This window comes from Cyprinodon tularosa, unplaced genomic scaffold (assembly GCF_016077235.1).
Source record: "Cyprinodon tularosa strain WSP-4 unplaced genomic scaffold, ASM1607723v1 ctg71, whole genome shotgun sequence".
NCBI lineage: Eukaryota > Metazoa > Chordata > Actinopteri > Cyprinodontiformes > Cyprinodontidae > Cyprinodon > Cyprinodon tularosa.
In genome coordinates, this window is record NW_024039463.1 from 2,847,936 (window position 1) to 2,862,564 (window position 14,629).

Sequence of the window (14,629 nt, forward strand, 5' to 3'; positions counted from 1 at the left end):
GACCCAAATTGTACAAGCATTCAAATATCTTTCATCCTCTGCTATTTTACATTTTTATTCTGATGCACCCATGCATGCTTTGCCATGTTTCTCCCAAAATCTGTGCATCCAGAATAGGTAAGTTTATATTAGCATTGAGGTGTTTAGATAAGCCTTGCTTTTCTTGGGTTTCTTTTAACAGCAATAGTGGCTTGTTTTTGTTTTTTTTGTTTGTTTGGTTTTTTTTTTTTGGACAGTGGGCTGACAGGAAAGGGACATGCCACAAGCCAGATTCGAACCCGGGGTCGGCCAGAACCTTGCTTTTCTGCATATAGTCAGTTTTAGTCATGAGGCTTCAGTGTGCAATAGTAACACATCTGTCATAGCATTATTTTGCAATGATGTTGAAAAGATGTTGAAAGATGTTTTGTACAGACGGAGGACACAAAAAGTTCAAAAACTGCTTGGTCTCAATACTGTCTGATGTGCATTAATATTGTGATCGCACATGTTACATTTAGTTTGTTCATTCCCTTATATCGAAATTCCTGGTATGACATTGGAGGAAAAAAATATTTTTTCGAAGGAGAGAGAGCTTTTGGTGGTTGAGAAGAAATTGATTCTCTCTCTGTATGTCCATTTAACACATCTGCATTTCTCAAGTAAATAATCGTTGAAGCCAAAAAATCTCCACCATATCCTTTTCATGTCCAACCAAAAACTGGTCATATATCCATTTAGCGTCATCATCCAGTGTGGTAATAATGCTGTAGTTTTAGCTATTTTTCTTAGCAGAAAGTTGGGTTTCAATATAACTTATCCATTATAAAAACCACTGGGAAGGCAGATTGTGATCATTTTATATTTTCTGCTATAAGGAAATGTTGATTTTTTTTTTTTTTTGCCTCTCAAAAACAATACCCTATTCAACTATTAAACATCTATAGGATGTTAAGTTTCTTTCTGCCTTTTATTTTAATTTTTTTTACAGTCCAGTAAATGTTGTTGCCTTTAATGGCCATCAAGCAATGTGTTCCAGACTTCATCTCTGAGTATTTTTCAATTAACTTGAAATTGACAAAAAATGCAGTGTGATTACTTTAACAGGAAAGTGTTTGACTCTTTTTTTTATCAGGTTCAACTCTGAGTTAAAGCTGCAAGATTTGCGACAAATTTCAAGATTAAGACAATTTATTCTATTATATATTGCAATTATTTAAGTTTTAAAAAAAAGATAGTCATCTGATTTCGGTTACTGAAAAGGTTAACACAACGGCACAGTTTGTGCAAACCTGTCTTAGAGGACTCACTGCAATGAACACATGCCGATCTAAATGTTGTACCTTCAAAATTGGGTTCTACTTCTGTAGATTCAAAGGTTGTTGCTCTTCTGTAATTAAAAAAAGACAATCTGTCCTTGCTGTTCCAGTGATTGTGGAACGTGACTGTATATCACTCTGTTATATGCATTGCTGTTAAAAAAAAACTATGATAAAATGTATGTGAATGACCTCTGCCTGCAGCATTCAAACACTATTTTTGTAGTAGTATACAAGAGTTAACATGCTCTTTATATGAACCTGGGGAAGTATTTTGTACTTTGTTGTTTATTCACTTCACTGACACGTGCTGTACATTTTGTACATGCAAGCTGGCATATTTCTCAATGTGGAACAGTGTAACCCTTTCAAAAACAAGCTCTATGTAAAATGCTACAACAGTGTGGTCTTGAAACCATGACTTAGAGGTAGACCCACAACTTCAAAGTGTTTGCATTTATACTGTAATCCTGTTTATAATCATTTCTCTTAGCAGGAATATAGTAACGTAGTGCTTATTCTGTGAATATCTGTATGTATTTTTACTATGTATGTACAGTACACTTTTATGGCTCATGTAGTAGGCATGCAACACCTTCACAGACAGAATAAACTATTTACTGATACTGTATACACCTATACATGCACATAATCTTATAAGGTATTTAAACAAATAAACATTTTTGCTGTTAGCAATACCCAGTGGTATGAAAATTATCTTTCAACCCTCTTGTTTCCACTGCTTAAGAATTATTCCACATTTTGTAAGAAAAATTAATGAGAAAATAAGAAAATTATGACGTTGAACATAACAAGAAATAAACAGTATGTTTACAAATTACCTCTTGTTAATAAATCCATTTTATCTCAGGAGTATCTGGTCTCAAGTGTTTTTGTAGATCTAATAGTTGTGCAAATTAGTAATAATATTCAACTATACCTGTATGCAGTGTCTAGCAAGGGAACTAAGAAACCTTTTCAACAACTTCAATTTCATTGTACTACTTTGAGAAAAGACTTTGAGATTTTAATTCAGGAAAAGTAAGCTCATTAATACGGAAGAGGATTAGGGCCACTGAAAAAAAAAAAGTTAACTGACTTTTTTTTTTATTTCAGTATAGTATGGGAAAAAAGTCAGAATTCTGACTTTAATCTCTTTTTCCAGAATCTCAGAATTCTGACTGAATCCTGACAATAAAAAAGTCAGAATTCTGAGAAAAAAGTCTGAATTCTGAGATTAAAGTCAGAATTCTGAGAAAAAAGTCAGAATTCTGAGATTAAAGTCAGAATTCTGAGAAAAAAGTCAGAATTCTGACATTAAAGTCAGAATTCTGACTTTTTTCCCCCATACTATACTGAAATAAAATTAAAAAATCTGTTAACGTTTTTTTTTTTTTTCATTGGCCCTAATCCTCTTCCGTACATTAAGGATAATATAAAATATAAGAACATAAAGATCAAAACTGCACAAGAAACTAAATACAAACCATCACAAACTGGGTTTAAATTGGTAAAGAGGCAAACTGACCTGCAACTTTCAAAAGTGAATGGTCTTTTTAATTTCTAAAAATAAAAATAAAGAGATTTATATTTTAACTTCTGAGGCAGCAGACTGCTTTTTTCTTACACAAAAAGGTTTTAAGAGAAGTTCAAAGTGGCAAAATGATCAGCAGCCTAAGACGGGTTATTTCCAAAAGGCAAGTTGTGTGGTAGGTTCCATTGTTTGCTTTTTGCATTTATTATGGTTCCAGCATTGTTAATGGGTCCAGCATCAGATACCTTAATATTTCCCATATTTCTCCATGACTTTTTTTTTTTACATTGCTGATGTATATTTTAGGCAGAGGTGTCAAGTAACGAAGAACAAATACTTGTTACTGTACGTAAGTACACTTTTTAGGTATCTATACTTTACTCCATTACTTATTTTTCTTTCTACTTCTGACTTCTACTCATTACATTTTCACACAAGTATCTGTACTTTCTATTTGTTACATTTTTAAAACAAACGTTACTCGTTACTCTTGGCTTCGGTTTAATGTTTATAAATATTTATTTCACGTCATGTGCGCCATCCAATGCAGATCATTGGCGCCATCCACATCTAGTGAAAACTAGTATAATTGGATGAGTCATATAACGCAAATACTCATTGGTTAGCTATTCCACAAATTTGTGCTGACACTAAGGGAAATCATCAGAAGCAAGCAGGTGTTCTTCAAACTGCAAACGTGAATTGTCTATGCCATGCTACAATGTCGGATTCAGAAAAAGATGTTGAAATGTCTGAAAGGTTGGACACAGGCGAGAGCGTATCGGGAGATGGAGACGGAGATCAACAAGACCTCCCGTCATCCTATCCCAAAGAATTTTTTGAAATAGTAAAAAAATTGAGCTTTCAATTCATATAGTGGCATCTGGCTGTTTTTATTAAAGGTTACTTTATACTTTTATACTTTAAGTAATTTTTGGAGCACATACTTTTTCACTTTTACTTTAGTAAAGAGGTCAAGTTAATACTTCAACTTTCTATACATCTACTTAAGTAATATATGTGTGTACTTTTGACACCACTGCTTTTAGGGCTCCAAAGCAACAGTGTTACTCTGGGGTTATCTGACCTGGAATGCTAGCCAGTGCATTCCTGTAACAACTAAAACCCACATTATTTGTTTATATTAGGGTTTTTTTTTTTTTTTTTTTTTGCAATCACCTTTACTTATAATTTCTTGTAAATATCCATTTTATGCAGAATGTTTATTCATAATAGTAGGTAAGTAATGACAATGGAAAAGATTTACACCCCAGAACTCAAAACTGAAAGAGTTTTATTCACTACAGTACCTTTTATGTAGCAATTACAGGTGTTTAAATATATGCTTCTATAAAGGCAGCAGGAAAGTATAGTTTGTCTTTATTTAGAAAATATGGATGTTTTGCTCGTTAATTTTCCTGTTGGAACAGTGTAGACTGACCCTGAAGTTCTGGTGTCTATTCGCTTTCGGGCCATGGGTGTAGGTTTGCAGCAGTAGAAGAGTTCTGGATGGAGAATATTTACAGACGAAAAACATGTTTTATCTAAAGGCAAAATTTGTATTTATTTTTTTACAATTTTGATATAATTCCTGCTCTAAGTGGGTCGCTCTGTGAGCTAAAGACATGTTTTAATGTCTCTATACTCCAGTCAACAATTAATCGATTACTAAATTTGTTGACATTATTTCAATATTTTATTAATCCAATGAATTGTTTCAGCCCTAAATAAAATACATAAAATGGGTTAAACAGAGTAACTATATCCTAGATGTACAACTTGTTGAGTGAAGTTAATATATTACGTGCTCAGTTCCTCTTCTAGTTCCAGTGACTGTGTAAATACAGTACATTTATTTGGCGTCCCTTGAATCTATTATTTCACTTTGTTTTATGATGCAAAGAGAACATTTCAAAGATAAGAGTGGGTTTTACCCCTGTTTACCTCTGCACCACTCTATATCTTCAAAATAAAAAAAGTATGAATCCACATATAACAGACATATTTAGACTATATTCTGTTAAATAGGCCCAGATTTACCAACTGCCGTAGTCGCTGGTAATTTCAAATGCAAACCTTTTCAAAGAGGAAACAAGTCCTACTTCCTCATTCATCAGAGCCAGTTAAGCTTCAGTCATTGATAAACAGCATCTAGTGTGTGTAGTGCTTATAACATTTGTATAGATATAGCAAGAAATGCTGCTTTTCTCTTTAAAGGAAATACACCCTGATTTTCTGTCAATCATGGAAAAAAACAAGCATGCATATTTTTGCATAGGACCAATGACATTACTCTACGGAAGAGGATTGGGGCCACTGAGAAAAAAAAAAAAAAAAAATTAACTGATTTTTAAATTTTATTTCAGTTTAATATGAGAAAAAGGTCAGAATTCTGACTTTTTTCTTGGAATTCTGACTTTTTTTTTTCAGAATTCTGACTTTTTTCCCATATAAAATGTAAAAATTTGTTTCAATTTTTTTTTTTTTTCAGTGGCCCTAATCCTCTTCCATAATAGACCAATGGTGTCTCTACCAAATTTTAAATCAAACCCTTGCTTTCGGCCACCCCTCAGTGTACATTGGTTATTGCCTGGCCACCCTTATAAACATTTTCTGGTTACGCCTCTGGCTATAGCCAGCAGGGTTTCACCCTCTCCTCTCTTCCATGGTTACTAAGTGTTAAATGAGGAGCTGTGTTTTTATTGGTGCCTATTTCCGAAACAAAGCTGACGTCCCAGTTTCCTAGTCCGGTAGCATTTCACCTCGTGACCGCCTCATCTGTTTTCTCTCCACCTTCACCTCCGGCTGCAGCGCTGATTAGTGACCATGAAGGGCGTCTGGCTCGTGCTTTGCTCCTTGTATTTAACGTCAGCCTTCTACCTGACTAAAACAGGTAAGCGCACAGTCGCTCACACTTTGTTTTGTTCGCTTCTGCCTACGTTTCACTTTCATCATTTCAACAAAGTGTCGTGCTTATTTGAGTATTTTATTTTCTGCACCATCTGCGTTTAAACCATTTTTCTTTTCTTTTTTTTAGACGAATTTCATTTTAAATCATGGATCGCACAGGTGGGTTTGTTTACATTATTTCTTACTATTTAAAATGTGATGTAACCGTATGCGGAAGTAATCTAAGGGGGAAAAAATCACTGCAACACAGATAAAGATAAAACCTCTTCATGCAGTACAACAAAGCATACAACTTCAAGGAGTACTACAAAAGGCTCCAGATATTCACAGAAAACAAAAGGAGGATCGAAAAGCACAATGAAGGAAATCATTCTTTCACAAGTAGGAATTTATTCTGTCTATTAATTTTTCACCATTTACACCATCTCTCTACATTATCTTATGTCCTGTTTTTTTTTTTTCTTTCTCCATGAAGTGGCGCTAAACCAATTTTCAGACATGACTTTTAATGAGTTTCGAAAGTCTTTCCTCTTGTCTGAACCGCAGGTAATATGTCCAGATTTTTGCTTCCAAAGAGCTTTTGTTGTGCTTTTTTTCTGTTTTCTTTAACTTTCCTTGTGAATTGCAGAACTGCTCTGCCACCAAGGGAAACCACTTCAGCAGTAATGGACCATATCCAGACTCTATTGACTGGAGAAAGAAGGGGAATTATATTACACCAGTTAAGAGTCAGGTGAATTTGAATTGAAACATTTGTGTCTACTGATCAGGCACAACGTTTTTCTTTCTACTTTTACTGAGAAAAACAACATACCGACCCCATATTTCTGCCAAAAAGTTTTTTATTGTTCCTTTTTTTTTTTTGATTATTAGTGTCAAATATTATTTTGCAATGTATTTAACCCTTTCATGCATGAATTACGATAGTTTATGTTATGATTTTTTTACCAAGTGTTTTTATTACTCTTTATGAATGAAAAAAAACATTTTCATAAATTTTTTTTAAAAATATACTTTCTTTAGGGAGTTGGTAACATGTCCACTTGGGTGGACAATGCGCATTTGTGCAACTGATATAACCTTGTTTTGTTTTGTTTCAAAGAAAACTATTGTTACTTGATGGCCCCATATTTTTTTTACCTGCAAGGATCGCCTAGAATAGAAGGAATGAGCAGATATTCCTCTCCCTCACAACCCATGTGCTCCTCTGTCAGCCATTTTGTTTTTTTTTTGAGGAAAAAAAAGTCACTTGCAAAGGCTGAGGAGTAGGTGGCAGTTTGACAAGTGGCAGGATGATACATTAGCGTCCACTGTAGTAACATATGTGCAAATGTGACATTAAAACATGTTCATTTAAGAGAAAACAACCATTTAATAACTGTCCACTGTAAACTCACGGGTTCCTTTTCTTTCTTTTTATTTTATTTTAAGTTCTAACTTTTGTTTACTACAGACATAAAAGCACATTATAACAATTTCAATCTACAAGCCATTCATTATTTTTTGTTTTGTGCATATTTCTTTATTTACAACCTTACTTGTTATTTTGACAATTTATACTTTAAATGTATTTATTATACCTTTATTATACTCCTGTGCTTACGTTCCAATGTTTAAATGGTGTTGAAAGATAAGATGCTGTAAAACAGAGGTACCCTGGTCCAGTCATCGAGGGCCACCATCCGGTAACCTCTAGATCAGAGGTCATGGATTAGCGGACCGGGGTCTGAATCCGGACCCACCTGCTGGCTAATCCGGACCCAAACTGATTTAAAACATCTATAAATTACTGCATGTTGCCCAACGACAGTGTCTAACTTCACTTGCGCCACTTGGCCTGTTAATATGGCTCACAAATGAGCACATTGATATGTGCTTGAGAATGGCTATGTGACCATTCAAACCCAGGTTTAAAAGCCTTGCAGGTCAGCTTAAAGCCCACTTCTCTCATTAAAGGAATAGTACACCCAAAACATGATTAGCCTTCATTTTCTACTCACCCCCATGCTGAACAACACTCTGGAGTACTTTTTTGATATCTCAAATGCATCTGGAGATCTGGGAGGCTTCTTGCTGTCTGCTGACATTCAAATAATGGAGGTCTATGGCGCTCGAGGCAGAAAGGTCCATAAAAGTCCACAAAAAACGTGTCAATATTCCTCCATACTGCTCGTCCAATGTATTCCAAGTGTCCTGAGTGGGTAGCGTCCATAATTTACTCGAAACGAAGTCATTTAGAATGTTTTTAGAGCATAAACAGTAGTGTATAGGACTTCCTCAAAGCGCGCGCATGCGAGTTCACGAGTCTACGGAAACCGCGGCAGACCAAACAAGATGAAAGTGCGCATTCAGCGTCTGCTCTGCCGATAATGCAAGCGTAGAAGAAGAAATGTGCTGTTTACCTGTGCAAAGAAAGAAACAACGAAAGAAGAATGTCTGAGGACTTCATTGTTGAGGAAGAGCATGAGTTCTTTGCCGAGCTGAATGCTTCTTTCGTTGTTTCTTTCTTTGCACAGGTAAACAGCACATTTCTTCTTCTACGCTTGTATTATCGGCAGAGCAGACGCTGAATGCGCACTTTCATCTGGTTTGGTCTGCCGCGGTTTCCGTAGACTCGTGAACTCGCATGAGCGCGCTTTGAGGAAATCCTATACACTACTGTTTATGCTCTAAAAACATTCTAAATTACTTCGTTTCGAGTAAATTATGGACGCTACCAACTCAGGACACTTGGAATACATTGGACAAGCAGTATGGAGGAATATTGACAAGTTTTTTGTGGACTTTTATGGACCTTTCTGCCTCGGGCGCTATGGACCTCCATTATTTGAATGTCAGCAGACAGCAAGAAGCCTCCCAGATCTCCAGATGCATTTGAGATATCAAAAAAGTACTCCAGAGTGTTGTTCAGCATGGGGGTGATTAGAAAATGAAGGCTAATCATGTTTTGGGTGTACTATTCCTTTAAGCCAAAACATGGTCAGTTGTCTCTATACCTAACTGAACAATTGCTGTTCTCTACACTTTAGATTTTGAAATGGAACTTTTTTCTATTTAATTTTATATTTTTTTATTAAAAAAATTAATGTATGACCTTGACTGGTTGTTGATTTTCTTTATTCAGACCCTGCTGATTTTTAAATGGTTCCCCCTGCTCTAGATGTATCACTTCTCCAACTCAACCTTAATCTAATGGCTAAATTCACTCAGTATGTCATTGAGCTCATCAAAGGCCTGACAACGAGCCTCTTATTGGATTCCAGTTTGTAGATGAAGGATGGTAGCTCTGAAGGGCTGGACTCGGGCAGCCCCGCTTCAACTGGAGCATTCCCAATATGATCTAGAGCTGAGCTTGGAGCCACATTGTTGCTATCAGATGCTATGTCTTAGTATTCTATATTGCTGAAAATTATTGCATCTTCTCTTAATGATTCTAAATGCTTGTTGCCGTCCCAACTAATAACAGCCTCACCTACGTTAGGGTTAATCGAGCAAATGTTTTCAGTAAATTCAGAGAGCTTTCAGCCTCTAGCCTAGGATAGTGAGGTAATTATTAAGAGTGGGAAAGAATGAAACAAGACAGTGATGTCAGTGATGTACTTTATCTGATGCAGTAGAACTCTTAATTTCCGACAATTCAATCTAAAAAGCCAAAATTGCAGCAAATCAGCGAACACCCATAGAGGTGACAGAAATGTTTCAAAAAATGTGCTTAATTTCTTTACATTTAGACTAAATTGAAATACATTCTTATTCATGTTAAGATAATTATAACAATGACAGCAACTGTTTTTTTTTTTTTTTTTTTATTATTGTATTTCAGGGAGCTTGTGGTAGCTGCTGGACTTTTTCCACAACTGGCTGTTTGGAAGCCGTCACTGCTATCGCCACTGGGAAGCTCGTGCCTCTGGTGACAAGCTTTTACTTTGTTGAAAAAACTTTTATTCTACTACATACAATAACTGTAGTGAATTTAAATAGTCTTTTTTTTTATCCAGTCAGAACAGCAGCTGGTAGACTGTGCCCAGGATTTTAATAACCATGGCTGTAATGGGTGCGTGCTGAAAATGTGTCCATCCACTTTTACTGTTAACACTGTATCATTCATCTGTTTCTAATCCAGGCCTTTATCTTTCATTTAGGGGTCTTCCCAGTCAAGCATTTGAGTATATCATGTATAACAAAGGACTGATGACAGAGGAGGACTACCCATACACTTCTGTGGTATTTTTTTTAGCCAGTTTAAAAACTAACCACCAAAGATGCTCATAATGGCTTATGGTAACGATTTCTTTGTGTTATTTCAGGAGGGTATATGTTCATATAAACCCACCCTGGCTGCTGCTTTTGTGAAGGAAGTGAGGAACATAACAGCGGTGAGTGATCGTCATCATTCATGGACATAGAAGAGTGGATGAAAGTGCGTGAAGAATAAAGCTGTGCTGCTGTTTCTCAGTACGACGAGATGGGAATGGTTGATGCTGTCGCCACTCACAATCCTGTTAGTTTTGCCTTTGAGGTCACTGACGACTTCATGCATTACCATGAGGGTGTGTACACCAGGTGAGAGCAAATCTGCACATTAAATGGCTAAAATTTATATTAGATTCATTGTGTAGGGTAAATATTTGGCTGATGTGTATAGGGGTGGAGGAAGATGTCTTGTTTTATATCACAAAATCCCATTTTCTGCTGTTTGAATCTACATTTCATATAATTTTCTATTTGATTTTAAACTATTGTTACTGCTTAGTGCTCCTGTAATGTTTAAATACTGAAACATGGGGGTTTTTATGCAAAGAGGTTTGTTTTAGTTTTAGTTTTAGTTCCTCATTTGCTATAAAAAAAAAAAAAACAGCCCAGGTTAAAGTCACATGTCACTTTTGGTCTCTTCCTGCTTTCAGCACTAAATGCCACAACACCACAGACAAAGTGAATCATGCCGTGCTAGCTGTTGGCTATGGACAAGAGAACGGTACACCCTATTGGATAGTAAAGAACTCATGGGGCCCTACCTGGGGCATAAACGGGTAAACGTTATTTACTTTTACACAATCCAAATAAATCTACATACTAGGAAACATAAAACGGCTCATCAAAATGTTTTTGCATCACAGGTATTTCCTTATTGAGAGGGGAAAGAACATGTGTGGACTCGCCGCCTGCTCATCCTTTCCAGTGGTTTAATTTTTCTCCAATGATATGTCTCAAAAAATACTAAAAATAATCAAAGTGAGGCATAATTGATTTTTCTTAATCATATATAGTGCATTTTTATGATTCTGAATTTTTATCTTGTAACTACGATAAACTGGATTCTAGTTTATTGTTTGAGGAGTTTTAACTACTGATAAAACACTTTTATATGGTAGATTGAATTAAATTCAGATTTGTTTACAAATGATAACTGAGATGATCAATTTACTGTTAAATCTTTGAGATAAAACTTCAAAATAAAATTTTTTAAAATTTGCTTGTATTTCTTGCATTGGTTTATTGCAGACGTCTGTAGCCTACCCAGATATGATGGCGGCAGCTGAACGGGTTTAGTATTGTCACATGTGAGGAGCCACCGCTGTTCAGTATTTATGTATGGACCACTGTCTCTGTAAGACCAGCGACCAAAAATATGAACAGTTGTTATGTTAGTTTATGAATTACCTTTCTATCTGCTGGAATGAATCACCTTATGTCTTTTAGAAAAAATGTGTTCAGAGTATTAGGGTGCTTGGACTTCACTCCAGACCCTTGGTGAACTGAGTAGACATGTTATAAAAAAATAAAAATAAAAAGGAAATCAGATATACCGTCAGTTGATTAAGTCAAGATTCTACTGGTTTTGAGACATTGCTTGAAAAGATAACTTATCTTTTATCAGTATGTAGAGATCCATCAGAAAAAGTACAAATAAAGCTGTCTGCTATGAGTATTTTATAACTTAATTGTTTTGTTGTTTTAGATCATTATATACATTTTGACATCAGACAAACATAATCTGTATCTACAAAATGTTTTTGAGATACTTTAATTTATTAGTGTTCAAACCATCCTGGAATCATGTAAAAATAATCGTGCCATTGATACACAATAAGAAAATAACAGAATTGTATTAGGGACCATACAGTTTGGCATAGTATGAATTGTCATCATAATAAGCTGGGAAAGATTCTAAGCCATCTAAGACATAATGTTGAATTTAAATACTGTACCTTTACTGATTTGAGTTACACCACCAGACTTGTCATTAAGAATTGAAGGTCAGCACAAGGACACCTTCTTCATGAAGCGTAGCTTAAATTTTTTTAAAAGTGTATCATGGTCATATATTGCATAGCCTACATGTTTTATACACTAGCTGATGAATGGCAAAATTGGATAAAATAAAAATGTCAAAAGCCATCCTTCCAATCAGGGATGTGTAAAGAAAGACACGGTGGTGCTAGAGCAACTGCCCTTTTCCCCTCTGGAAGAAAATGCCAAATTTATTATTTACGTTTTTTATATAGTTTTTGGCCCAAAATAGTATTTTTACAAATGTAAAATCCTATCAAATCAAGAGCCTAGATTTAATAATTTCGCTCTAGAGGACCTGTGGGAGTATTGACCTAGTGGTTGGAGCAGTGTGCTTTTTCTCTAAGAAGGTTGCAAGTGTCAGGTTTGATCCCCACAGCCTCCATTCTGGGTTCCTCAGCAAAACCCAACCCCACACCGCTCCCCAGGTGCCACACAATGGCAGCCCACTGCTCCTCAAGGGGCTGGGTTAAAATGCAGGGAGTGAATTTTCCCAATGTGGGACAATATAGGAGTTTAATTTTTTTTTTTACATGTAGCACTTTTACAGTTTTCTGGAAGTTTGTTCCAGATAAGTGGAGGATAGGAACTAAATGCTGCTTCTCCAGAAGCAACTGCATTTTTCCCTTCAATTGTGTTCTTTTTTCCACATATATGAAAGATATTTCAAAAAAGAAAAGAAAAAAAATGATCTAGTCTATTGTTTTTCAGGTTTGCTTATATATTAGTGGATTTGAAATTGTTATTTATTTAATTGACACCAATGTTGCATTGCTACCTATGGACTGCTGAAGATTAAAGGTCGGCATCAGGCGATGTTTGGCTGTTTGCGGCTCTATAAAGTGCCCTTTTTCCAACCTGAGCACATTTCCCCCCAAAACTGTCAGTGCACTGCTCCCAGACTTTCAAAGCATAATGCATGGGGACAAAAAAACTGATCTATCCAGCAGCTGTGGTGATCGTTGTTCATAAACTATTTGCATGGCAGGAAACATTTGGCACGCTACTCATGGGAGGCCCGGAATCTGCTTAGCTGTTTTGAAAACATCCTGGTACCCTACAATGTTTACTTAAACTTGTTTCAGTGATGTGTTGAAGGGCTTTGTCCAATGCAGGAGAAGATATTCAGCCCCCAAACACCAAGCAGCATGGTGTACGTAGTTAAGTCTAGCAAGGTCATCATATACTTCTGTGTTAGAGAAACTAAACAACCTCTTCACAAAAAAAAGGACAAAGCTCCTCAGGACAAGACCCAGCTTTTCACCCAAACCTTAAGAAAACAGGACAATGTTTTGGTAATGTTTCAGAAAAAAGAATGTTCATAATTTTAGACTGAGAAAATATATAGTTTGACAGAGAAGGATAGGGAGAAATTTACATCAATTGGCAAGATAATTCTAATAAGATTTCAGCTTTCTAAAAACACACATTTCAGTATTGAGCCTTTTTCTAGGTAGTTTCAAACCAATTTACATGTTCTTGCAGGTAACCAAACATCTCCAAAGCTTCCAGGCGGCAAAAGGGACAAACATTCCTCCAAGGCCAATCACCATGTGAATTTAGATAGGCTAAATGGCAAATAACAGACAAACTTGGAACCTCTCCATAATTGCAGACAGAGAAAAACCAATTGGAACTAAATATTTTTTGTCATTTTTTCTTTAACTACTGAAAATGTAAAGATGAAGAAATAAAAAAACAAGAAAATGTCCTTACATGTTAAATGTGACTCACACGAGGATAGCAATTAATAGTCACAGCTTTGTTAACTTATAACCATAGACTCATTTTATCAAGGGCTGCTATAATTGTGTTTATTTTGTCTATGCATATTTTATATGGTGCTGTTTTTGCAACGACAGTAGGGAGAAAAAACTCCAGCATAACCAGGTTGGTGTATGCAACCTGTTGCAAAAGCCGCCTGTTGGTTCAATGAGACAAAAGCATACTGTACAAGAGGAACACAGAAGCACAGATCCATAAATACTTTCTAAGTTAGAAAACATCACGGTCAACTAGCTCCATAGGTGGCTCAGTCTATAGGGCAGAAACTGTTTCAGCAGATGAGCTCCGGGATGGTTTTTATTAGAAAATGGATGGAAGATAGCAGTTGGTCTTAGTTAAAGCAGATCCTGTAGCTTTGTCTAGGAGAGAAACTGGGCTCAACACTGAGAAACGGGACAAACTCTATCTTCTATGATGGAAGTTGTTGGCTTGATGGTTTTACAGCTAAACAAAGCCCCAGACCAGGTGTACCTACTATGAAGAGGAAAAGCAGAGAGAACATAAGGTTGGAAATTGAGCAAACAAATAATGCAAAACTGGAGAATATGTTGAATGAAGCAGAGTTATGAAAAGTGGTCCCCATTTCCTCCTGTAGCCTAAGCCTATAGCAGCATAAATATGGGCTAGAGATAGCTCAGGATAACTGGAGACACTCTAACTATAAGCTTTATCAAAAGGTAAAGTTTTAAGCCTAATCTTAAAAAAACAGAGTGTCTGCCTCACAAATTAAAACTGGGAGTTTGTTCAACACAAGAGGAGCCTGAATAATAATAATAAAAAATATATGCCTCCAATTCTACATTAAGAAACT

At 35.9% G+C, this 14,629-nt stretch overlaps 1 protein-coding gene across 1 annotated transcript; it reads left to right on the top strand.

Moving 5' to 3' along the window:
• The first annotated feature begins 5,536 nt into the window (after nucleotides 1-5,536).
• On the top strand, nucleotides 5,537-11,221 carry ctsh (cathepsin H). The gene is made up of 12 exons (XM_038268734.1): nucleotides 5,537-5,725; nucleotides 5,870-5,901; nucleotides 6,018-6,123; nucleotides 6,218-6,288; nucleotides 6,371-6,475; nucleotides 9,566-9,652; nucleotides 9,741-9,796; nucleotides 9,885-9,966; nucleotides 10,050-10,118; nucleotides 10,199-10,305; nucleotides 10,647-10,772; nucleotides 10,860-11,221. The coding sequence occupies exons 1-12, from the start codon at nucleotides 5,659-5,661 to the stop codon at nucleotides 10,927-10,929; spliced, it is 978 nt and encodes a 325-aa protein (XP_038124662.1). The 5' UTR covers nucleotides 5,537-5,658; the 3' UTR covers nucleotides 10,930-11,221.
• Nucleotides 11,222-14,629: the final 3,408 nt, after the last annotated feature.